The sequence below is a fragment of the Mauremys reevesii genome, linkage group 18 (genome assembly GCF_016161935.1).
Source record: "Mauremys reevesii isolate NIE-2019 linkage group 18, ASM1616193v1, whole genome shotgun sequence".
Classification (NCBI taxonomy): Eukaryota; Metazoa; Chordata; order Testudines; family Geoemydidae; genus Mauremys; species Mauremys reevesii.
This window is the reverse complement of record NC_052640.1, coordinates 32,358,865-32,383,961: the sequence shown is the minus strand read 5'-3', so window position 1 is coordinate 32,383,961 and position 25,097 is coordinate 32,358,865. Positions and strand designations below refer to the sequence as shown.

General features: G+C 55.0%; 1 protein-coding gene and 1 long non-coding RNA gene across 2 annotated transcripts; both read right to left on the bottom strand.

The window, feature by feature from the left end:
* Positions 1-1,228: 1,228 nt before the first annotated feature.
* LOC120386374 lies at positions 1,229-4,273 on the bottom strand. Its single transcript, XR_005589688.1, has 3 exons — positions 4,212-4,273; positions 3,224-3,377; positions 1,229-2,136 (listed from the first exon to the last, which is right to left on the bottom strand). It is a non-coding gene; the product is annotated as an uncharacterized LOC120386374 (long non-coding RNA).
* A 417-nt stretch (positions 4,274-4,690) lies between these two features.
* LOC120386373 (maestro heat-like repeat-containing protein family member 6) lies at positions 4,691-8,606 on the bottom strand. Its single transcript, XM_039505633.1, has 6 exons — positions 8,551-8,606; positions 7,893-8,036; positions 7,330-7,506; positions 6,450-6,604; positions 5,233-5,355; positions 4,691-4,844 (listed from the first exon to the last, which is right to left on the bottom strand). Exons 2-4 carry the CDS (start codon positions 7,974-7,976, stop codon positions 6,455-6,457), a joined length of 411 nt encoding a protein of 136 aa, XP_039361567.1. The 5' UTR covers positions 7,977-8,036; positions 8,551-8,606; the 3' UTR covers positions 4,691-4,844; positions 5,233-5,355; positions 6,450-6,454.
* Positions 8,607-25,097: the final 16,491 nt, after the last annotated feature.

Genomic DNA, 25,097 nt, shown 5'->3' with positions numbered 1-25,097 from the left:
GTGTGAAACCCTGATCGATTAGCAGAGGACGGTGGGGGGATTTCATGGAGGGGTGATGGGCCCCTCTTATGGGCAGGTCACCCCACCATGGCACTTTCACCTATCTGGTGAAATCTCCTCTCTGGTTGGTCCTAAGGGGATGAGGCCCACCCCAACTGGGGTGAGTTCTCGGAGGGGTTACATGACCCACTTCCGGATGGGTCACTCTGCCCCAGAACTTTCCCCCGTTGCTCAGATCCATTCCTGAGGTAGATCGATGGCGATAAAATACCCCCAGATTGGGGGAGGAGTGGGAGGAGCTCTTAGAGGGGTCACATGCCACTCCTTGCTTCTGCTCACGTTTGCATCTTGACCCCGAAAGTCTTATGTCATGGGGTCATTCTCCTGGTGACAGACGAGTGATGCCTTAGGGGTGAAGGGGCGAGGTCCCTTGGCTGGAACCAAATAACTGCCCTTAGCCTCAGTGTGGTTTGACCTAATGGCCACAGTCAAAATGGCTGCCCTCCCCCTCAGGGCTGTGTGGCCCAACGACCAGAGTCCGTGCGGCCGCCCTCCCCCTCAGGGCTGTGTGGCCCAGAGACCAGAGTCCGTGTGGCCGCCCTCTCCTTCGGGGCTGTGGGGCCCAATGACCAGAGTCCGTGCGGCCGCCCTCTCCGGCGGGGCTGTGGGGCCAGAGACCAGAGTCCGTACAGCCGCCCTCTCCGTCGGGGCTGTGTGGCCCAACGACCAGAGTCCGTGTGGCCGCCCTCTCCGTCGGGGCCGTGTGCCCCAACGACCAGAGTCCGTGGCGCCGCCCTCTCCGTCGGGGCTGCGTGGCCCACAGACCAGAGTCCGTGCGGCCGCCCTCTCCGTCTGGGCCGTTTGTCCCAACGACCAGAGTCCGTGGCCGCCTCTCCGTCGGGCTGCGTGGCCCAACGCGACCAGAGTCCGCGTCCGCCCGCTCCGTCGGGGCCGTGTGGCCCAACGACCAGAGTCCGTGCGGCCGCCTCTCCGTCGGGCCGTGTGGCCCAACGACCAGAGTCCGTGGCGGCGCCCTCTCCGTCGGGGCTGTGTGACCCAACGACCAGAGTCCGTGGCCGCCTCTCCGTCGGGCTGTGTGGCCCAACGACCAGAGTCCGTGCGGCCGCCTCTCCGTCGGGGCTGTGTGGCCCAACGACCAGAGTCCGTGCGCCGCCTCTCCGTCGGGGCTGTGGGGCCAACGACCAGAGTCCGTGCGGCCGCCCGCTCCGTCGGGGCTGTGGGGCCAGAGACCAGAGTCCGTGCGGCCGCCCTCCCTCTCCGGCAGGGCTGTGTGGCCCAGAGACCAGTGTCCGTGCCGCTATCCTGTCTCTCACGCCTGTGTGGCCCGATGGCTCCAGACAATATGGCTGCTCTCTCCCTCAGTGCTGTGTGGCCCAACGGGCAGAGTCAATATCGCTGCCCTTCAGCACAGGGCTGTCTGGCTGAGAGTTCAGAGACAAGATGGCCGCCCCTCCTCTTGGGGTTGTGCAGTCTAGTGGCACATTGGGGAGGTGGGCTGCCACCCAAGGATGGATGGTGGCCGGGGTAGGGGGACCCAGGCCCTTGTTACTCCCCCCTGGGTCCTACCCCAGGGCCTTGTCCATGGCCAATGTGTTCGGCACTGAGTCAGTGGGGATCCAGCCAGAACATCTGACGTCAGTCACCATGGCGATGGCTAGTTCTCCCAGGTTACTTCCTACGAGATGTCTCTAGGACATGGGCTGGGGGTCTCTGGGCTCCCGGCGTGGGAATCTCCCAGAGACTCCGAGCTCCCTTGCACGTCTGCAGGCACCCGGGGATGGGGTTGGGTCTCGGCACCTCGGGGCTCTGCAGTCAGGGGCATCAGCTGCTTCTGGACTGGAGCCTACAATGTGCATCCTCCATTTTCGGCATCTGCCTAGACCGAGCTGAGCTGCTCCCTTTCACACTGGTGCTCCAGTTGTAGCATGTCCGGCAGGGCTGGGGAGGGGCTTGGCTTCCGCCGCCTAGACTGTGAGGTTATGTGTGACTGGTGCACCCCGGCACATCCTGCTCTGCCTCTTCTCTCTCCTCCTTCCCATGCAGCAGCTGCTTTGCCGTCTCCCAAGAGATGTGATCAGTGGTGGGCTCGGTTGGCTCCTGTTAGCCTCTAGATGTCTGTAAGAGGGAGAAAGGGCAGGAACACAAATCAGAAGAACAAAACCTTCCAGCAGGGTAGTTTTCCACAGCACAAAACCACCGCACTTTGCTAATGCTCCTTTGTAACTTCCCTGAGAGCTGGCATTGCGTAAAGAGAGCACCCAACCCCCCACAACCTCCGCTACCCTGTGGGCTGGCAATGGATAGAGGGAGTCTGGGAGACTTTCTCCTCTCTCCGCCTGGCTCTGATGACTGAGGGAATCACATGCGAGAAGCTCTGTGAATGTAGGGCTCTGTGCAGTGGGGAGAGATGTCAGACATGGAGCCCAAAGGTGGGGTTGTCCTGACTCTGCAGTAACTTCATTACAGTGAGAGAGATTTCAGAGCTCAGCTACAGGGTTCTGCCCTGTAACCGTGTGTGGGGCTGGGGCAGAAGTGGGGCAGTGATGCACTCATGAAAGGAGTAGGGCTAAGGGGGGCCCCGTGGTACAGCCGCTAAAGCCCCTGTGTGCTGCGTTCCAGCCGGGCCGGCTCTGCCTGGCTGGGGTGGGGCGAGGCGGCTCCGCGCGCTGCCGTTCCTCTCCCCCCCCGGCCATTTGGGGATTTAGTTAGGGATCGGTCCTGCGTTGAGGAGGGGGTTGGACTAGATGACCTCCTGAGGTCCCTTCCAACCCTGCTAGTGATACTCTATGAGCTGCTCTTGCCTGTAGGCTCCGCCCCCTACAGCTCCTGTTGGCTGCGAATCATTAATCCCACCCTGGCCCTGCCCCTAGCTGCTCCTCACTCCAGCTCCAACCCTCGGCTCGACCTCCACTAGGCCCCACCACCCCGGCTCCAGCCACTGGGCCCAACCGTCCATGCTCTGATGTCCGACACCAGCGATATGTAGGAGTTGTTCACCTCCGGGCTTTCCATGCGTATGGCCCTGACTTTGTCAGCTCTGGTTTTCATCTGCCATTGTGCTGCCCCGTCACATGGCTTTATTAGATCCCTTTCAACTTCTTCAAAGTCTTCTCTACGCCTCACTGACCTACACAATTGTCTGTCATCTGCCAATATCCACCTCGTTGTTCAGTCCCTGTTCCAAAGATGCTGTTGTACGTACCATAGCAGGACAAAGAGGTCTTCTGTGTCGGTCCCGGTTCCCTAGTCGAATGCGGAACCCGACACGAGATTTCCAAGCTTCTGCAGCCATTTGTAATGTCTATTGAGGATGTGCCCTGTGGTCCTGTCACATGTCAAAGGCACTTCCTGAAAAGCTGAAACAAAGAGGAAACGGGTTGGAAGCCCCATGGTGCTGATGTGATTGGTGCCTAGGAAACCTCCCCTTCAGATGGCCATTGCCACATGCTATTAGCTACCCAAGAGTCTGCAGGCAAGAAACAGCAACTCAGCTACTCCCAAAATAGCCCTGGACAGAGAGGAGACCCCATTCCGTGCGTAACTTCCCCCTCCCCCAGCATACGCACGTCCACACGCTAAAACACAGGCAGGTGGGAGCAACTCTGCTTGGGATGGAACAGAAAAGCAGAGGTGTTAAATCATCCAACATTTACGCACAGATCCGCATAGGAATTTAGACTCCTAACAACATCTACTGAAATCCTGTGTGGCCCTGGGCCTTCGTTCCTTAAGAGGTCACAGGGAAAGATGTTCCCAATGTGCACTCAGGAATTTCCTATGAGCTGATAACCAAGATATGAGTGGTTCCCTGGCCTGAAATCTCTCCATTACAGGGAGGGCAAGTGATGAATCTTTCCCTACAGAGGGTAATTGTCATCATCACCACCACCACCCTTAATAATAACAACAGCCCTTTTCAATTCTGTCAGGCCTTCCTTCAGAGATGTTCTGACCTCTATGAAGACAGTCTCCCACACAGTTCTAAGGCTACGTCTATTCTAGGAGCTAGGGATGGAATTTCCCTGCTCCTGTACACATATTGTGGCACCTCGATCAAAGCTCACGTGATCATCCTTCTTCCTTAAACACTGTCCTTAGACAGAGAGGGACACATTCAAACTGTTTTCAGGCCCTGTGCTGCACCCCTGTACTTCCCACAGAGGCACAAACACACAGAGGTATTTCCTTACCTTCATACAGGCGGGAGATGCCATCTTCAGTCACTGTTTCAGACAACAAGTCACAGTAATGGTGGATAGTATTTCCTAGACAGACAATGAATCTCATGACTTTTCAAATCCTTTGCTTAAAACTGCGAAAGATGCAGCCATTCTCCCAAGACAGCCCTTGGGAAATTAAATACATTCCTTACATCTGTTCACAAAGCACATTAGATAAAGCATCAGAAGCCTAGAAGTCACTGAGAGACTGATTTCCAAAGGAGATTGAATTCACATCATGCTGGTTTCCCCAAGGCGCAGCCAAAGAGGAGTTGTGGGCAGGGGAAGTTGGTGCGATCGATACAGCTAAGTTGCTCCACTCATCTTGGAAGTCATGTTAATCTCTCTCTCTCTCTCTCTCTCTCTCTCTCTGTCACACACACACACACACACACACAGTTTTAAGATTCTGGTGCTGTGAGAGGGAACAGAGCAGCAGTCTAGAAAAGGGCTTTGAAGGAAGCAGGTCAAAAAAGCTCAAGTGAAGTCGCTCTGCTTACCAATGAACAGGGCTGCAGAATGTCTGATTGTTGTCTGTGAGCTTTCCAGGTATTCTAAGGCGTGGAACAGGAATTTGGGGATGTGGCTCTTGTTGTTCTGCATCTAGGAAGAAAGAAGGAAGAAACGCACAATATACAAATGACATGTTCTTCCCACAGGGACTAGTCCAGGGAAGCCAAAGCATAGAGCCAGGGCATGGCAACAGCCAGTATGAGCCCATACGCCATAGCAGCACCTCTCTGGAGTTACTATTGTGTTCTCCAGAACCTCAGCTTTCATTTTCAAAGACAAACGTTTGCAGGTCTGACAGTTGTGGAGAAAAATTTCAAAAATGTGAAGGGATTGTAACTCCTGCAGAAATGAACCAGCAGAGAGCCTGGAATAGAGTCCTGCCACCCGATGGAAGCGGATGGGTACTCAGGGTGTGGGGTTAAAAAGGTCTCCCTCAAGTCCCCATTCACCACTCTGAAGGCACAAGGAATTCACCTACCAAGCACTTCCAGGCACACTTCCGGAGCTGTGTGGAGCCATCCCAGGCCATGCTGCGGAACAGCGTCTTCAAATGAGCCCACCTGAGAAACACTGCGCAGCGGAAGAGCGTCAGTTTGCATCTCTGCAAGAGAAGGTGAGACCAAGAGGGTTCTCACTGAGAGAGGGACAGTCTGGGGGACATGGAGCCTTCCCCGTCACTTGTTCTCCTGCTTTTCCTGCTAGTGGAGGAGATTCCTGTCATTTGTTGTACACAGGAGTGTGCTCAGGAGAGGGAATTGGCTGGAGCGAGCCAGAGCCATCCTGTCTTTGGATGGTTTGGAGCGGTTGACCAGGGCCCTGCGCTTTGGGGGGCCCCGCACTTCAGGGGGACGCAGGACGTGGGCCATGCTGGGGCCAGGCGCAGTACTCCCGGTCCCACTATGCTATGCCCCACCTCGCCAGCTCCCACCATCGTTTGGGAAATGAGGGGGTGGGGCTTTGGGGGGAGGAGAGGAATAGGGATGGGGCAGGGGGCGGAGCAGGGGTGGGAAGAGGTGGGGTGGCACTTGGGGGAAGGGATGGAGTGGGGCTGGGGCTTAGGGCAGAGTAGGGGGTGTTGTCCCAGGCCCTGTGCCCCTCTATGGACGGCCCTGGAAAGATTCATAAGAGATCTCCACAGCTCAGTCCTTAGGTGCAAAGAGACTGCATGAGAGCGTGATTCAGCTTTGGGATCTCAAAGAGTCGGACCAAAGGGCCCCCAGATCAGGCTTCCCTCCACATCCCAGTTGGCCCAACAACAGAGGGCAACGTCCGGTGAATTCTGGGAAGCTGGGACCTGGAGAAGTTCTCTCAGGAGCTCCAGGGAAGAAGTCAGGGCAGCTGCACCCACTTTCCAGAAGGCTGTGGGCAGATATCAGCTCCCTGAACTGAAGGGGCTCTTACAGATCTGTGCTCCCTTTTCTTTTGCTGCCTCTTGTTATGAACCTTTGGATGCAGCAGCCCAAAGGCCTGAGGCCCGTCTTTGCAGGAGAGGGTCAGGGCTCTTTCCCAGAAGAAGGCTTTTCTTCCCAATTGTGCTGTGTGCTGTGAGAATGGATGAGGCACTGGGCTCCAGCATGGAGTGAAGCAGGGAGGAGAAGACTCTGCTTGGGCAAGGGGCTCTGGCCATTAATGGAGTGGGGGCCCCAGGAGATTCTGGCTCTTTACTCTTAAGGAAATAATGACCGTGGCACTTACCAGTGTCACACTCTCATCCCGGTCTTCAAGGTGCAGCAGGAGCGGAGCAAGCAGTGGATCATCTTCTGCTGCACGATGGGTTTGTCCGGGTCCTTCACGCTGCTCACCACGTTGCCAAGCAGTAAAATGGCAACGGAGCGCACGCTGTCCCTCTCCTGGCAATGACACACAGGGAGTGGGAAGCCCGGTTAAAGCCAGGCAGGATCAGAGCATAACGTGACAGAGTCATAATCCGCACGCTGCTCCGGTTCCCCGTGTTAACTGACTTGGGTCGGGAGCAGTGAGGCCACCAGGCCAGCGCCATAGACATCTTGTGTAGAACAAGGCCTGAGACACTGTGCAGGGCAGTGCAGCCCCATGGTGTCCTAGACACAATTTCTGTCTGGAGAGCACAGAATCCTAGACCCCTAGAAGCTTAGGGGAGAGGGAGGGAAGGCTGCTGGAGACTGGTCTGGGGAAGGGGAGGAGCAGCTGCTGGAGCCTTACAGGGAGGTGCTGCTACAAAACACAGCAGTTCTTTTGCTCCTTGGTGCCCCTGAGAGCCGGGAGATTCCCGACCCACCTCTTTCCTGCTGGGAATCTCCACCTCTTTGGGGCCGGTGTTCTCCAGACAGCTGGTCATCTGCCCAGTGCCAGGCCCTCTCCCCGAGGCCAGGCGGCAGCAGGGGCTGGGAGCATGGCGCTGATGCTGAGGTTTGCGGAGAAGAGCTCTGACAGGAGGTGGCTGAGCAGGAGATTCCCCACCCATGGCAGGGGCACCCCTTGGAGGCTTCATGGCAGGGCTGAGGGGTGGGAGGGAAGGGGATGGGAAGAGAGAGACAAGGGCACCAGAGACAGGCGGGTGGGAGGAATGGGGTTCTCCTGTGTTTCCCAGCCTTACGTCATCAATGAAGGGGCGAAGGCTGACTGCAATGTCCTGGGAGATGGAGCCAAGCCCCTCCCCATCCAGGAGGTAGATGATGTCTGCAGCTTGATGCATGGCTCCCATGACACGCCCTCTATCCGTGTCACAGAACATGTCCATGATCGCTGGCAGCTGGGCCCGTAACGAGTGCACCTGCAGCAATGGAGAAGGCAGCTCATTACTACCCTGGATGACAGCCTGGGGCATATGCTGGCCCATCCCACTCCCACCTATGAGACACCACGGCTGGCACAGCCGCCCAATGGGGCACAAAGTCATTCTCCTGTCACTCTCTGCCAGCTGCTCACTGTAACCTTTGTCTTTGCTCACCCGCCTTCCCCACTGCATCACATCTGCAATCAGGGGTCAGCTCACGGGAGCAGGGGCCACGTCATGCCTTGATTTGCTCAGTAAAGCACCTCCAACATTCGAGTGCTGTGCGTTAAACAACAAGGCTTGTGTGGGGATCTCGCTCTCATTGCTGAGCGATTCGATAGACATCGGCTTCCTCGGTCCCCCGGGCAATCCACGCCCCTCACCTTTTCTGGCTGGAGCACAATACTGCCAAGGCCTCGCAGACTGAGCCGACGTACAATGGGGTTTTTATCTTGGGTCCATTCCATGAGCTGTGCCTGGAGCTCTGATTTTGTCAGTATTGTCTCAATGGAAGGACTCTGGAGAAACTGGAAAGAGCCAAATCAACATCGGGTTGAGGAGCAGAGGTCTTCCTGTGGGGTCTGTCCCCTGGACACTCATCTTTACCAAATGGCCACTTACTCCCATACAACGTCTCCGGTGTGTAGGGAGCCAGTTGCTGCTCTTTCAGTTGGCTCATTACCAGAACTTAGACTAATGCACAAGTCACAAATAAACCCCCAGGGAAAGGGGAATCTCCAGGCCCCACTGAGTGCCATGGAGAGACCCCTGGGGCAGAAGAAAAGCAGAACCCCAGGAAAAGGTGAGGAGAGAAGCATGGCCTTGGGGCACCGGAGAAACATCTCCTCTTGTCACAGGATCCCACCTAGGTACATCCAGCCAGGAGCGATCTCACCCTGTCTCTCCCTCCCTCTCTGTGCCATGCCCCACCACCATCCATGTGCGGAGAGGAGCTAGCTGGCTGGAAGGCTGCTGAGCTGCTGACAATGTGCCCAGAGCTTACTGGCCTGAGCTGCTCTCCTGTCAACTAATGAATCTCACCTCAGTGCAGAAAGTTATGGCGATATTTCTCTGCTCCTCCTCCTTCTCCCTTTGAACAGTGGTGACGGCCTCTCTGAAGACGGCAGGGAGCTGAGGGTTCTCAAACTCGATCATGGCTCTGGAACATGGAGCAGAAAGTCCCTTGTGGTTATCAAGGGGGAGAGAGAGTTCCTCTCTAGTTGCTGGGCTGAGATGGCAGCCTGGAACAGAGGAACATTTCACACGGAAATCCCATTCCCAAGAGAGACCCACTGAAGAGGAAACTTTGGGCTCCTACCTTGCAATCACGCCAACACCCTGCGAGTAGTAATATCGTGAGGCTATCATGTCCCAACCCTGCTGAAATTGGATGCTGGCAAATTCCTTCCAGTATCCGGGCATGGAAAAAAGAGTCTTCACAGCCTCCACCGACGTGCTAAAGACAAAAAATACCAGTGTCAGGCAACGAGATCAGCCCCAAGCATGGCAAAGCTGCACACGCCCTGGCACACACAGTATGGACAGCAGGAGCTAGCCTCCCCGAGGATAGATCCAGTGTGATATCATGGTGCTCCCCTGCCCAATGGGCCCTGTCGACACTGCAGTTTCATTGAGTTTGTAACCAGTTAGTGACACTGTAGCTTCTGAAGATGGTTGGTGTCATCACTCAATGCGGTTGAATACTTGATTCTTTACTGTGACAGGTAACAGGACTCAAGCGGGCATGTGGGGCCAGATCCTTAGTTGGTGTAAGCGAGCCTGGGCTAACTATAGCACCCGAACAAATGATGGCCATGAACAGCCTACATGTGTTTAGCAGAGCACATCTGTTCTTCCTTTTCCTTTCAGTCATTACCTTAGGGGGTTGAGGCAGCTGGATCCCTCCTCGGGGCTGGATGTCGTGCTGGCCATGTAGGTCCCTGGCAAGTGCAGATCCATCACATACTGCACTTGCCTGACGCAGAGGATGAGCATCTGGGGATACATTTCCAGGATGGCTTCTCGGTATCCCCATAGGAAAAGGACCTCGTAAATGGTCCTCATTGCCTGGAGGGGGGAAAGAATTTCACTCCACTATCCCAATCTGCCACCTGCCCCCATTGCCATTCGCTATTGTCCTTTTCTCGGGTCTCATTTCCTCCCCAGCCTATTACAAAAGAGGATTGGCTCCTGAGAGGGGAGGAGACATTTGGAGGGTCCTGAACCTTCACCCATTCCTGGAACGGAAGCAGGATGGAGCCCTACGGAAAGGTCAGAGGAGTCTGGATGATGTTATTCCCCATTATTTCGCTTAATGGTGCAGACTCTGTGCTTTGGGTTTCCAGCCATGACTGCACGGGCTGAAACCATCCTGAGGAGATCTGTTCTTGTAGACCCAGTGTTTCTGGCCCAGTCAAAAGTACTGGACATCTCATGATCCCATGCTGGGAAGATTTCTAGTCACAATTTAGAGAGCCAGAAACCTGGATACTTCCAAGAGACACCCAAACTGCACCTGCTCACTAAAGAGCCACCTAGAGCGGCAAACAGAGCCAGGGCACCAGCAGATAAACCGCTTCAGATCAGTAACTTTTCCTGGGTGAAGCTTTATTTACACCTCTTTGGTTTGCTAGGAGGTGGCCAGGACACACTAAGACCTGGTCTGCATTACAGAGTTATGTCAATGCAAGGCCCCTCACCCAGCATCACCCTAACTATGGAATTTCCTTCCCATTGGCAGAACTGCCCCTTGGTGCCAAATTCATAACTCCACCTCCACAAGTGGCAGAGAGTCCAGGTTGATGCAGTGTCAGTGTAGACACAACATCGCGTACGTCAACTGGCTTTCAGGAGCCTTCCCACAATGCCCCACCCTGACCGTACAATCGAGACGAGCGCTTCTGGTGAGGACGTGCACTGCCGACACAAGCAGCAAAGTGCAGACACACACAAGGGATAGAATTGCTGTGGCGGCTGTATGCCGAGGTTACGCAGGTCGGCTTCATTGTGTAGTGGAGCCGTGGCCTGAAGCTAAGAAGGGGTGAAGCTCACAGACACACACAGATGCACTATCCTCCCCGCGGTGGCGGGTTCTCAAAGTGACATCTCAAATCTCACTTACAGCCAGAGACACATTGCCGCTCTTCTCCTCCCGGTGTCTCTGCTGGAGCTTGTCCAGCAGCTGCTGCAGCACCTCCCTGGGGAGCTGTGGTTCTTCCCCCAGGGCCTTCCACAGCTCAATGGCACATCTGCAGATTCAGAAAGAGAAGTCAGACCTTCCCTGCTTGGCCACCTCTTGCCCTCCCCAGGGAGAGGCTTGGAAAGCGGGCAGGAAAGGCGTCTGAGAGAGGAGACACCGATTGGTGCAGGGAGGCTGAGGCAGGGCAAGTCCCGTCAGAGAAGGTTGTATTTATTCCTTTCCCTAATGGGTTGTTGTTCCTGAAGCTAGCACCGCTGTTTCCAGGACAGTGACCATGATCTGACCACCGAGTGACCAGCACAGTGTGACCACCAGACTGTGCAACATTCTGCTCTGTTACGCTAGGCTCAGTCCCGAGGAACTTGCCTGACCTCAGTGCAGTTCCTCTGGCTATTTGGGGTGTAACTGAGACCCAGCATTTGGCCAAGTGTCTCTTAGCAGCTGAATCCTACTGCAGTGTGGTGGACGGGTCAGACACTGACTCAGAACATGCCCTGATAGGAGAGGGTTCAGGGGAGATTGTACTGCCCAGTGTGACAGAGCTGGAAGGAAACTAGTACTGAAATCCCCCTCCTCTCTTCTCTCCATTCTTGCTGATCTAACCGCTCCTGGTCCCCCCAGGCATCCGCACAGGAAGACTGCAGACAGATCCAAAAGGCTTCCAGTCATTTAACTTCCAAGTTTGGTGAGGAAGGTCGGACATGGTGGTCAAGCCCTGGGGACACTGAGAACTAGGTTGGACAAACCAAGAGCAAATGGCCTGGATTTAAGGTCTTCAGGAAGCTTGACTGAAATTCTGTGCCAACGCTGCCGAGTTTCTATAGCTTCTGAGCACAGACCCTGGAAAGCACTGGGGCTGCTTCAAGGAATTCAAACCTGAAAGGTTTACAAATCAAACACTCAAATCAATATGAAAACCAACACTGTATTCCTCTGGTAACGGAACTGGGTAAGAAATTCAGTTTCTTTCATGCTGCTCTTCAATTCTCTCTCCCATGTGACACAGATTTGTCTATGGTCAGTGCAGAACTGCATTGCAGAGGATGCTGAGGAAAGACGGAGTTTTGACCTCTGGCGAGGGTCCAGTTGGGTTTCACGGCCCCTAGGCACATGGAGACTGTATTATAAACACCTCAGCTGGATGACTCTGCAAAGTGATCGGCAATAACCAGCAGGACTCAGGGTTCACAACGTATTGAGATGAAAAGAGGCACTTACCCCTCTCAGAGCTGTTCTTGCCGGCTGTCTGCAGACTCAGGCAGGCTGCACTGCATTTACGCTCTGGTCATGTGTGGATCATTTATTTATTTATTTAGTTTGCAACAATTAGGTCTGGAACTTTCTGTCTGAAGAGATTTACCTGCTGCGCAGCGCCATAAGGATGAGTGCATTTTTTCACCACTTCCTCAGCCATGGAATAACTAGGGATCTGACTGCAGGTAACAATCCTGCACTGGTCCCCAGCGGACGGACAGATGGACCTCATGGACCTTTTCCATCTCTGCCTTCTCTCACACAATAGGGAGCAGCCAGACCTCATGACCCAGGGATGTGGAGTGAGCCCCAAAGTCATTTATTGGCCCTGTACTGGATGGGAGAGGAAGTGGGGTGACCCATAGCAATCAGGACAGTGCTGGACTTCCCCAGAAAACTGGCACGTCTCCATCCTGGGGAGTGCAGGAGGAGGGTTGGCTCCTCAGTGGCTGGGCCTGGGCATCTCCTTTTGGTGAGCCTGGACAGCTCTCTGCACAGCAGGAAACTCCCTCCAACTGCGTGAGCCCGACGGACCCTTCCCGGACTGTGGCCTGTCGGTAGGAGCAGGAAGAGAAATAATGGCCTGAGGTGATAACAGAGCAGCTCCCTACCTGTCCGAGGACAGCGTGTGTGCCACACAGCTCAGAACCACGTCCTGGGGGTGGGAACGAGCCAGCAAGGCCGTGGCCCTCAGTGCTGCTTTTCTGGCTCTGGGATGACAGACGTTGTCCAGCCAGATTAAGATGCGTCCCACGACGTCTCCAACCTGGAAGAATGCCAGAAAGTTGAGGGATGGATTTATCCATGAGTGGCAACCTCCCAGGTAACCCCTCCTGGCAGCCCTGCAAGCCGCCTCTCACCTCGGTTGCCCATCTTGGCTCCTCCATAATCTGAAGAAAGAGGCTTTGACAAGTCCAGGAACCCCAGCCTTCCTGAGGTCTGGTTTAGTACCTTAAAGCTCAGAAACACACACAAAAGACTTCCCCCAAACCTTACCGTGGGCACAGCCCAAACTCCCCTGCTGTCCCAGGGCCTTCCCTGCCTTAGCAAACTGCTCTCAGCCTGCTCTCAAGGGCTTCCCTGCAGGAGCCTTTCCTCCATCTCTGCAGCTTCCTGCTGATCTCTCTAGCACAATCAGTTCCTCCAGGCCCGTGCTTCTCAACCCAGTTTCCATTGTGGGCCCCATATGTGCTGTGTGGGGCACGTCCAATACCACCTGTTTGGCCCTGAGGATGTCCCAGGTAGAGAAGCGCTGCTCCAGACCCAGCTGGTTCCACTGATGTACCCCAGAGCCCATCCCAGAGATGGCAGGCAGGGCTCGTTGGACGGGGCTAGCCAGCTCCAGGCCCCAGCCCTAAGGAGAACCTCTACACTGCGGGATTTTAAAACCTGCCGTAACCAATCTCAAAGCCGGCTCTCTAACCTTGGGCTCAGGCTATGGCACTGGGAACAGCAGTGCAGACCTGGAGACTTGGGCTGGAGCCGGGCTCTGAAGCCCCCTCCTCCCCAGGCTTCAGAGCTCCAGTTCCAGCCCAAGCCCAGAAGAGGCTGCGTTGCCGTTTGGCCCCACAGTGCCAGCCCTGGGAGCCCACGTCCATAGGGCCAGGCTTTCCGGCTCCTGCTGCAGAGTTTGCAGCACAAGGTAGACAGACCCGAAAGGGACAAGCCGCCCCCTAGGGCTCTTCCATGAGGAATTGGTCATTGCTCTTTCCTCTCTCGAACAAGGAGCAGGAGCTACAACCCGGGTGGCTGGATTCTGGTGCCCTGTTCTGCTAGCAGGAGTTAGAGCCCTGCACAAATCAATCTGCTGATTGAGGGGCCATTTGTTATCTTCCCCCTCGGACCTGCTGGAAACAGGGAACTCGGCCAGAGACAGGGACGACTTGCAGGAAACCCCAGGAACAGGCAGGTTTGGGGAGGAAGCTCAGGCTCAGGATTCTGTTTGTTTATGAGTCTCCGAGTTTCCAGGAAAGCCAAAGCCCAGGAAGGGAATAAGTCTGCACTTAGGCGCCATGGGCAGGCGGTATCTGGGGAAGGGCAGGAATGTCACCTATTTCCAGGCCGAGCGATTGAAGGCAACAGTTAAAGGACTGTAGGGAAGGTGAACCCTGATTCCTTTCTCGATAACCCCACCTGCGCAGGCTTGGGCAACTCAAGGAGCTCTCTGGGCTTCAGTTTCCCCAGGTGTCAAATGGGTTGAATTCCTACCTCCCAGGAGGGCGGTGCAGCTTCATTAATCAGGGGGAATAATGACTCTGAGAGCCTCCTACCCAGGGGATGTAGAAATGAAGTCTGCCAGAAACCTCCCTAGGCCAGTCTAATTCACGGGGGAGGCACTCAGATCCTGTGGGGATGGGCAGCAGGATCAGAGCTAGGGAGAGACAGAGAGAAAAGTGCAAAGCCAAATTCCTCCTGATCCTTCAGCTGGAAAAACAAGGCCCCGCAGCATGTCTGAGGAAACCAGTGTGGAGGCCCCTGGGCAGACTAGGTAAGTGCTGCGCTGCCAGGGCTGGGGCTATCGCTCCCCTTCAGTGGGGCTGGGCTGTCCTCAGGGACGTGTCAGAGCTCCAGCGGGCAGAGAACAGGTCAAACACCTCACGCCGCGGATCCCCGCGGCCAAGCGATGAAGGGAAAGGGGCTCAGCCACCCTTCACAGCACCATGCCCGTGTGTCCCAGGAACAGTTTCCTAGGAGAGGAAATTCTCCCCTCCCCCTCTCTGCGCAGCATCCCCCTGCCCCACGGCGGGAGTCTCTTACTCTCTCCATCTTGTCTCCGTGTAGAGACACGATGGTCCTCAGCTCTTCCTCGGCGGCTTGAAATCGCTCCAGGGTGGGTGTCGTCAGACCCTTCACGGCTCTCATCAGCAGGGCTTGGAGCTGGGCTGAGGGAAGCTGCTCCCCGGGGGTCTGCAGTGAAGAGGGACAGAGCCTGTCGGGACTGAGTATTTCCATCGCTCAGCTGCCCTGGAACAGTCTGTCCCAGCGGGAGGCTGGCAGCGCCCCGTGAGCGTGGAGACTCCGGCTGAGCCCTTTTCTTAACAAACCTCCACAGGTGCCGAGGTTTCCTCAGTCTTTCATACGCTTCCCCCTCCCCCCTGCCTGAGAAGAGATGGGAGCCTCTCAGCCGGTGCTGGGACCCCAAGGGCACCCCATTTCCTCCCTCTCTAGCCCCTCCCCCCAGGAAGCCCAGCTTTTGCTGAGAAAGCCTCAATGGCCTGCAAAGCCCAGTCAAGTTGCTTGTTGAGTGCAGCCGAGGGGTCACTGCAGAACCTGCCCCATGTTCCATCCCACCCCGAGCGCCTGAGCAGATTGGCTCAGCAACTCTAGCAGCCCACAGTGTCTGCGAGGAAAGGACTGAGAACAGGGCCCAAGCGGAAATGCCTCTTCCGTCCCCACCCTGCAGCGTGTGGTGCTGCCACAAAACAGGCAGGAATCGCCGGCAGGACAGAAAGTAGCTTTGACTGAAGGAGCAAGTCTGCCTGGCTGAGGAGAATCCCAAACTGTGGGCCTCTGGGGCCAGCCCCCCGTGGGTCAGAACTCACTGGGCACAATGTTACTGCAGGGGGGCTGGTTTCAGGGTCACCTAAACCCAGGGCCTGGGGTGCTGAAGGCCTTTGCCCTGGTGTCTCAGGCACCTCCTGAGTGTTACTGCAGCTGGCCTGCGTGGCTGGATTAGCCCCGTCTGTCCTGGACGACAGCAGCTGAGGATGCAGTAGAGCACACCAGAGCGACCCACTCGCATAGATACTCCTGGCAGAGGGGATCCAACCTGGGATTTCTGGAGTTTAGTGCAGGAGCCTCTCCCGCAGCAGCTAAAACCCAACCGGCTGTTAGCTAAGGCTCTAGAGCAGACTCCTTTGATCTCTGTCTCTAAGTGGTCCTGGTGCCACTAGACGGGCCAGAACACCCCACCCAGCAGGTGTGTGGGTTACCCCTACAAGTGCAGGGAGGGGCCTGGTAGGATTTTCAGCAGTGCCTGTGTCCCATGGAGAGTGCATCAGAATCAGGCACCTGAGTCAGGCACTTCTGCGAATCCCACTAAGCACCTCTGAACTTCCTGAGGTGCCTGAACCCCTTTGTCAACCTGGGCCTCGTTCAAGCAACCCAGAGAAACTCGTAAAGACTGGCTGGAGTCGATCACACTTGAAGAGTGTTTCCTTTCAGCTCCCTGAGCAAGGGGCAGGTAGGTCTCCTGTCAGAGATCCCAGCTCCGGGAGATATTAATACACCCAGCAGGGGAGGCTTTCCAATAGCACAGTCACAAAGCGTCATTACCATGGTCATATGGGAGCTGCTTGGTAATGAGGGGGTGGGAGTGCGCTCTTCTTCCTGCTCTTCTGGGCTCCCTTTTTCCCACTTCCCCTGCGACTCCGACGCCTCCTTCTTCGTCCCTGGAGCAGAAAGAAACATTCGTAACATTTCCCTTTTCCATGTAGTATCCCTGCTTTACAGAGGATGGAAGTCGGGCCCAGAGCCCTGAAGTGAATTGCCCAGGGTCAGACTGAAGGTTGTTGGCAGCTAAGCAGAGAACTCCGATCTCATGGCTCTTCGCTGGGGGCTTTTACCACACGAGGCTTCCTCGGACCTGGGGGCAAGTTTCTTTTCCATGGTGTATTCTACTCGTCCCCTCCCCTTGCACACCTTCCCTGTCAGTGATGGGCAACGGGCCTCATTTGCATTTAACCCCCCAAGAAGTAATGGCTCAGCTCTGGTACGGTTCCCAGCTGGGACCTCTGGAGCATTTTACTGATGAAATGGACCCGATCCAGGAGACAAGAAATGATTTCCTACAACGTCCAGCCTCTCTGTTCTCCTTACAGCCCGGAGCAATGTTAGTACTCCCCACACCACAGTGCCAGACCCCCAGAGGGGGGTGACCTGACACACTCAGCTCTCCCCACCTCAGAGATGGACCTGGCACCCTTGCCAAAAGGATCTGGCACTAAATGGATTCCAGAGTCTGAGGTACCCATCAGGGCCGGCTCCAGGCACCAGCCGAGCAAGCTGGTGCTTGGGGCGGCAGATTCCAAGGGGCGGCAGTCCGTCCAATCCCATTTTGGGGGGGGGGAGCTTTGCTGCTTCCGCCGCCTCGGCAGGTTTTTTTCTTTTTGGTTTGTGGCAGCGCAGAGGAGGGGAGCTGCTGGGAGCGGTGCCAGGTCTGCAGCAAGCCCGGCACGGCAGCCCGCCCACCGGAGCGGCATGGAGCCCTCCCAGCAGGCGGCGCGAGCACCCCGCTTAAGGAAGCCCTGGCCGCCCCCCTTGTCTCCACCCCCCGCGCTAGCTGGAGTGTGCACTCCGCTGCCCGGGGTCTGCAGGGCTCGGAGTCCCCCTGCACCCGTGTTCCCGTCGCCCCGCAGGTATTTATTTTCTTTTTGGTTTTATTTTTCTTCCTTCGGTGCTCCAGCTGGCTGGGCGGTTTGTTTCGACACACCCCGCCCCGCTGCTCCGACCGGCCGGCAGGTTTCCTGCTGCTCCCTCCTTTGCTGCTATGGCCGGCAGGTTTGTTCACTCCCCTTCACTGCTCCGGCCGGCTGGGCGGTTTGTTTCACGCCCCCCCCCTTGTCGCTCCGACCGGCAGGTTTGTTTCGCGCCCCCCCCCTTCACTGCTCCAGCCAGCAGGTTTGATTCATCCCTCCCCGCCCCTTCGTCACTCCGACCGCCAGCAGGTTTCCCACCCACCCCTTTGCTGCTCCGGCCAGGAGGTTGGTTTCCCCACTTCGCTGCTCGCCGCCGGTTTGTTTTGAGCCCCCTTGTTGCTCCGACCGGCCGGCAGGTTTCCCGACCCTTTGATGCTCCGCCGGCTGGCTGGCAGGTTGGTTTCCCCCCTTTGCTGTTTCCGCTGGCTGGCAGGTTTGTTCCCCCCAACCCCATCGCCACTTCAGCCTCTGCACAATTTTTTTTTTTTTTTTTGCTTGGGGTGGCAAAAAAGCCAGAGCCGGCCCTGGTCCCCATCGCTGTCCCGTGAGAAGGCCCTGATGTGTAAGGCTTGTAGGGTGACTGGTGTGAGTATTCCTCACATGCTCCTCGCTAACCATGTGGATTGAATCCTCACCTGTAGGATCCAGTTCAACTTTCCCTGTATCCTCCTGCAGCTTCACCTCCTCTGACTCCACCTGGTTCTCAGCTGCTATCTTCTTCCGGGACAAGTGCCTCCACCTTCTTTGTGAGGAAATTGTTCTCTCCTCATCCCTGTCTGCCATCGAGGTGTCAGATTGGCTACAGACACAGAGTCTTTTCATGCCTGACAGGATGGACCATGAACATTTCCTTCTCTGGGGCTTCTCTGGCAAGGCCTGTTCTTGCTGGCTAAAGTCAGAGCATGCCTCCATTGCTACAGGTTGGACAAGCACTTTGTGCACATGGATCTCTCTGTGCTCCCTAGAGACGAGTCTTTGGAAAAGGAATGAAGCCTGGAATAGAAAGAAGGAGGAAATGGGTTTTTCTGTCATTCTCTAAAGGAAGGGAATTAGTTTGCCCAGGATTCACAGGTCCAGGAGACCGGTCTTTTGAAGCCATCTGCTCCTCTAATAGCCAGGACTGGTTCATACAACCGAGAACATAACCAACCCAAGACCACCCATCCTGGGTCCAACCAAAGGTCCATCTAGCCCATTATCCTGTGTTCAGACAGTAGCCAGTGCCCCAGAGGGAATGAACAATACACCTACATTAGACAATCATTACATGAGACAAAAGGTTTCTATTCCCAACGGGAAGGCAAGGAGTGCATTGGGGCAACTCCAGAGGAAATACTATTTATGGAGATATCAGTCTAAATTCTACACCAGTTTTGTTATCTTCCCTTTAGGTGATACCCTGGAAATTCACCCCCACTCGTCTGCTGAAAGATAAAACAGTGGAAATCTGCCTCCAGAGAAGGTGAGAGGCTGGCGCAGGAGGGAGCTGAAAGATTCCGATGTTCAAATCAAAACAGAACGTTGAGACCTGACTGTTGCAACCCTGGCCCCCACCAGTCCCTAGGACATGGGTGGCCGACCTGAGCCTGAGAAGGAGCCAGAATTTACCAGTGAACATTGCCAAAGAGCCACAGTCATATGTCAGCAGCCCTCATCCACTACCGCCCCAGCCCCCGGCATCTCCCTCCCACCGGCAGGCCCCCCAATCAGCGCCTCCCCCTCCCTCCCCACTCCTCCCGCCCGCTGCAATCAGCTGTTTGGCAGTGCGCAGGAGGCTGTGGTGGGGATGGGGGAGGATCAAGGGCATGGCAGGCTCGGGGCTAGGGGCCTTGGGGGAAGGGGTGGGGTGGTGGCAGGAGCTGGGGCAGAGCCGGGGGTTGAGCAGTGAGCACCCCACAGCGTATTGGAACGTCAGCATCTGTAGCTCCAGCCTGGGAGTCAGCGCCTATGCAAGGAGCTGCATAGTAACCTCTGAAGAGCCGCATGCGGCTCCGGAGCCACAGGTTGGCCACCCCTGGGCTAGGAGAAGGAGGCACCAACCTGTCATGTGCGATCTAAGGAGCAGGAACAGAATCTGGGAATTACCTTCTGTAAAAACTCATCTTCTTTCGAACACCTGTGGAAATAGCTGATTCAAGAAGTTGTTCAGAGATGGCTAGTCCGCGTCTATCAGCAGCTCCTTGGGTCACCAGCCGTTGTCAACCAAGCCAGTTGGCAGACTGAAGGCAGGGCAAGAATGCTGAAGCAGAACATTCTTTGCAGTTGGGATACGTGACATCACAATAAACTTAACCATAAACACCCCTGGACATGCACCCAGAGAGACACGGACACAGAAGAGTTCATAACCTTAACAACAGCGAGAGACTCACCCAAAATCTCTAGGAATTTTGATTTGGAGGAGGGGGATTATAGACTCCAATTGCACGGGTGCTCTGGGCGTGAAGCACCCACAAGGAAAAATTAGTGGGTGCTTAGCACCCACTGGCAGCCAAGCTCTGCCCTGCCTGCAGTGCGTCTCGCATGCAAGTGGCCCCAGTGAGCAACTCCTCCTGCTCCCTCCCAGCAATTCCTGCCCACCACAAAACAGCTCTTTCATGGAATTCAGGATGCTCCAGGAGGGTCGGGGTGGAGGGGGAGATGGTATACTTGGGGAGGAGATGGAGGAGAGGCGAGGTGGGGTTGTGGGAAGTGTGGTATAGACGGGGGGCGAGGGTGGAACAGGGTTAGGAAGAGAGGGGGCAGAGGAAAGGGTTGATTTGGGGGTGCAGCGGGGCAGACCAGGGAAAAGGTGGGGCGGTGCTTTGGGGAAGAGGTGGAGTGGGGGAGGGGCCTGGGGCAGAGCGTAGTTGAGCACCACTGGCCAGAGGGGAAGTTGGTGCCTACTGAGGGGATGGACACAGGACTGATAGACTCATAGAAGATGAGGGTTGGAAGGGACCTCAGGAGGTCATCCAGTCCAACCCCCTGCTCATGGCAGGACCAACACCAACTAAATCATCCCAGCCAGGGCTTTGTCGAGCTGGGCCTTAAAAACCTCTAAGGATGGAGATTCCACCACCTCCCTAGGGAACCCATTCCAGTGCTTCACCACCCTCCTAGTGAAATAGTGTTTCCTAATATCCAACCTAGACCTCCCCCACTGCAACTTGAGATCATAGCTCCTTGTTCTGTCATCTGCCACCACTGAGCACAGCCGAGCTCCATTCTCTTTGGAACCTCCCTTCAGGTAGTTGAAGGCTGCTATCAAATCCCGCCTCACTCTTCTCTTCTGTAAACTAAATAAGCCCAGTTCCCTCAGCCTCTCCTCATACATCATCTGCCCCAGCCCCCTAATCATTTTCCTTGCCCTCTGCTGGACTGTCTCCAATTTTTCCACATCCTTTCTGTAGTGGGGGGGCCCAAAACGGGACACAATACTCCAGATTTGGCCTCATCAGTGTTGAATAGAGGGGAAAAAATCACCTCCCTCGAGCTGCCGGCAATGCTCCTACTAATGCAGCCCAATATGCCGTTAGCCTTCTTGGCAACAAGGGCACACTGAGAAGCTTGATATGAGTTAGCATCCACTGTAATCCTCACGTCACTTTCTGCAGAACTGCCGCTTAGCCAGTCGGTCTCCAGTCTTTAGCAGTGCATGGGATTCTTCTGTCCTAAGTGCAGGACTCTGCACTTGTCCTTCTTGAACCTCATCAGATTTTTTTTGGCCCAATCCTGTAATTTGTGTAGGTCACTCTGGACCCTATCCCTACCCTCCAGCATATCTACCCCTCCCCCCAGCTTAGGGTCATGTGCGAACTTGCTGAGGGTGCAATCCATCCCATCATCCAGATCATTTATGAAGATGTTGAATAAATTGGCCCCAGGACTGACCCAGCGGTGGAGGGGGGTGGAGAAGAGGAGGCACACGGTGAGCAGCAGGGACCCCAGAGACGGGGGTGCAGTGGAGGAGAGGGGGAACTCAGCCAGGCAGCAGTGGGCAGATGGGGTTGGGAGAAGTGGGGAAGCAGATACAGGAAGAGATGGAGCACAGGCTGGGCACTGGGGCCCAGGCATCCGGGGCCTGGTTGGCAGCAGCTGTGCCAGGGGAGGCTTCCCCCACTATTATACCCACCGCCTGTGCTTCCACTGAGGGATCTCTGGAGTCTCAATGTTCCCCGGAGCTCGCCTTCCCTGACAGGCCTGTGCAACCAGAGCTTGTCACTAGACCACGCACAGCCTCCCCGTGGGAAGCGTATGGACCCAAACAGGCTGGAGACAAGTTATCGCACAAATCACTGGGGACTCGGGGAGCATCTTCAGCTGAGCAGGGTGACACACCCCACAGGAGCTGAATTTCTGACTCGGGGCTGAGTAGTGCAGGGTGGATGCGCAGCACAGCTGTGAGGCTGTCTGCTGCGATCGATGCACCAGGGTCAATTTAGTGGGGGTCTAGTGAAGACCCACTAAATTGACAGCGGAGCGCTCTTTGGGTGACTCTGGGAGTACCCTGGGAACGACAGGAGTAAGGTAAGTCTCCCGTCGGCCCAGCACAGCGTAGACACAGCAGTAAGTCGACCTAAGCTACGTCGAATCCAGCTGTGTTAGTCATGTGGCTGGAGCAGCATCAGTTAGGACGACTTACTGCGGTAGGAAGGACACAGCCTGAGGCCTGAGTCTCCACTGCAGCCTGGATGCTCAAACACCAGCTTGGCAACACAAGTCACCAAGGCCAGGCCACACAGAGACAGGCTCAGTGTGCAATGTGGATACCCCCTCAGACAAGCCCAGGATTGTCACATGAGGAAATCAGTCCTTTCGTTAGACTTGCTGGTAGAAGAGCCCAGTGATGTTGCAGCTCCCCGATCGTCAGTGACAAACGCAGCGCTCCAGCAACTGAGCTCTAGGGCTCGCTGCTGAAAGAAAAGCTTCACGAGTGACAAAGGGCAAAGGGAGGTGCTGGTCTTTGGCCAAGGGCAGGGAGCCCCACCCTCCAACAAGGACCATTTCCCTCGTTGTCTGTCTGTGCTGGGGCAGGAGCAATAACACGGCCTCCTGCTTTTGCTATTGTAGAGAGTCGGTTATGACGGTCTCCTCAAACACAGGGTGCGGAACAGGCCTGAGACCTGACTGGGTGTAAAGAAGAACTACGCAGCTAGCTTGAGCCAGCTGGGAATTCAGCTGTGCCCCTTTCCTGGAGGGATGGACTGACCTGTGAGGGGCTGGAACCAGAGCTACCAATGTTTAACTTGCACTCGTTCGCATCTTTCCTCCGAGTGCCGTCACTGTAGGTTAAATACTCCAGCCCCGGGCTCCCAGCCAGCTCTGGGCCTGACAATCTTTCCCTGGGATTGGATTCTGTACAGCAGGGGTGCAGGGAACCAGCAGGTGCATCTGACTCCTTGGTGAGGTTTTGCGTGCAAGGTGTGTGTGTGAGTCTTTGTGTGTTGGAAGCAATGAGTGTGGCACTTGCACTGAACCGACAGTGTCTGTGTCCATTCCTGCTAGCTGCACAGGGGTTTGATGTTGCTGCTTTCAATCCTCCAGCTCGGCCGGGATAAGGAACAATTCAGGCCGTTACTGAACTGAAGGAGGGAGATGATTTTCTGACAGGGAGGGACAGCTCCTCTTAAAGGTGTTTGGCAGGCAGCCTCCTTCCCAGGTCTGTCCCGACAACACTTGGTTGAAAAGGTACCCTCCCCAGCCCTCCTCAGCCTGGTGAAAACGAGCGAGTGAGTGAGCGTGGGGGAGAGCGAGCGACGGAGTGAGCGGGCCGGGACCTCGGCGAAGGGGCGGGATGAGGGTGTTCAGTTTTGTGGGGTCAGAAAGTTGGCAACCCCAGATCCAGGCTGGCCAGGGGCAGGACATCATCTTTGAGGGGAGGGGTGGGTGTGGCAGTGACATCACAAAGGCCTTTTGCAGGACCGCGGCCTATTGGGCAAAGGTGGTGGGGAGGGGGTGACCTCACAGAGAGACCCCGACATCAGCCGGGCAGGACAGAGGTGCAGGGCCAGGCCAGTCTCTGAGACCCCCTCCCCGGCTTTGCTGCCGCAAGTCTCCTTCGCGAGGTCTCTCCTCGAGGGCTGAGAGAGAATTAGGATTCACGGCTGTGAGCATGAGGAGGAACCTCTGTGGAGTTTTCTCCTTTCCTGCCACTCATTGTGCCGAAAACAAACTTCCTTTGACAAGGTAAGAGGCTGAGAGAGGTTTGGAACCTGTTCAGTTTGATCCACCTGGCGCAGGCAGCATTCTAGGCCCAGGAAACACTGGCTTCAGGTGGCAGAATTTGATTTCCTACCTAGGGTTTGATGGTTGGAATCCCTGGGGACATTGGGGTTTGTCCTTTTTGGTTTCCCTTTTCCTCTTTCCTCCCTCCTTTCTCCTCTTCTCTTGCTTCTTTCCCCTCTTTTCCCAGATTCCCTCCCTCTACCAAGGAGGGGTGTGTGGAGTGTGGGCAGGGGAGGAGGTTGCTCTCATTGCAGGAGGTCCGGAGGCCTTAAGGGGAAGGTAGCTTGTCAAACAAACAGAATTCCATTCCTTTGTCCCTGCACTTATTCCTGGGTTAAAAATAGCTAAGCTCAAAAAAGCAACAGTAAATATTTCTGCAAAGCTTAAGAAAACAGCTAATGCATCAATAAATGCTTTCCAAAAGTTGCAACAAAAAATTAATAAAATAGCAAAAATAGCTTTGCAAAATAAACATGTGCTAAATGCCATAAATGCTAAAATAAAAAGGGCTTGCGCTTGCATAAAAAAAATATTGTTTTTATGTTAATCATTCTGGCCTAATTAAAAAAAATTTACAAGCTATTAAAAATGCTGCTGTTGTATTTCATGCTGTATCTCTTAATCACACATTTAGTTTTAAAAACCTCCTCCCAAACCTTGGGTCATGGTTTATGGGGCTCTTCCAAACAATTGTTAAATAAATTATTTTCCTCCTTTTCTTTTTATATGTTATTTAAATAATAATTCAATGCGCAAAATATCTGTATAATGCTATAACCAAAAGCTCTGCTGTCCAAAAAAAAAACCAGCTCCTTTCCCTCCAATTAAACCGCAAATTGTGTAACGGGCCTGACAATGTGGGCTTGTCAGGCCCAGCGGGACTGTAAAAGTTACTGGTGAACCCTCTTAATAACTAGCAGGCAGCCAGTAAAAAAAAGCAAAAGCCTCACGTACACAGTAACCTGAACTTTTAAACTGTCTTTCCTCCTCTGCCTTGAAGCAGAAGGAACTAGCTCCAAACTGGTTTTCACTAACCAAATAACGGTTTCACGGGGTCTGGCAACCACCAATGAAGTGTTAACACGGCATGGTCTTTGTCTGAAAGTGTATAAAAAGTTTCTAAAATTTGTATGAAGCAGAGTTCTTTGTACCTGAGTACAGAACTCTCCTTTTTTCTGCAGAATAAAGCAATCTTTCCTTATCCCTGTCAGGCTGTTATTGGCTCTCAGCTAAACGGACCCAATATTTCGGTAACATCACCAAGAGGTGGGGCTGGATCTGAGGTGATCCTCTGATGGTGACCTGGGCCGTCCTTTGGCACATCTGGTGAGACCCCTCAGCCTCTCGCCCCTCAGAGTCTCAATGCTGATTGGCCGAGCAGGGGGCTATCGACAGTGAGGAGACTCAGGTCCTTTTGATCTTTTTTCAGATCAGGCAAAGAAGTCACAACCAAGCCAATGTACGGGCTTAATCTTGCTGCTTCTCTCCATTAATTGTCTCTTGGCAGGTCA

Excerpts from the sequence above, each read along its gene's own strand:
- LOC120386373 (XM_039505633.1), bottom strand. The coding sequence starts at position 7,976 with ATGGAATGGACCCAAGATAAAAACCCCATTGTACGTCGGCTCAGTCTG. Across the intron at positions 7,507-7,892 it reads TTGTGCTCCAGCCAGAAAAG|GTGCACTCGTTACGGGCCCA; the intron begins GTGAGGGGCGTG and ends CCATTGCTGCAG. Across the intron at positions 6,605-7,329 it reads TTCGCCCCTTCATTGATGAC|GAGAGGGACAGCGTGCGCTC; the intron begins GTAAGGCTGGGA and ends TGTCATTGCCAG.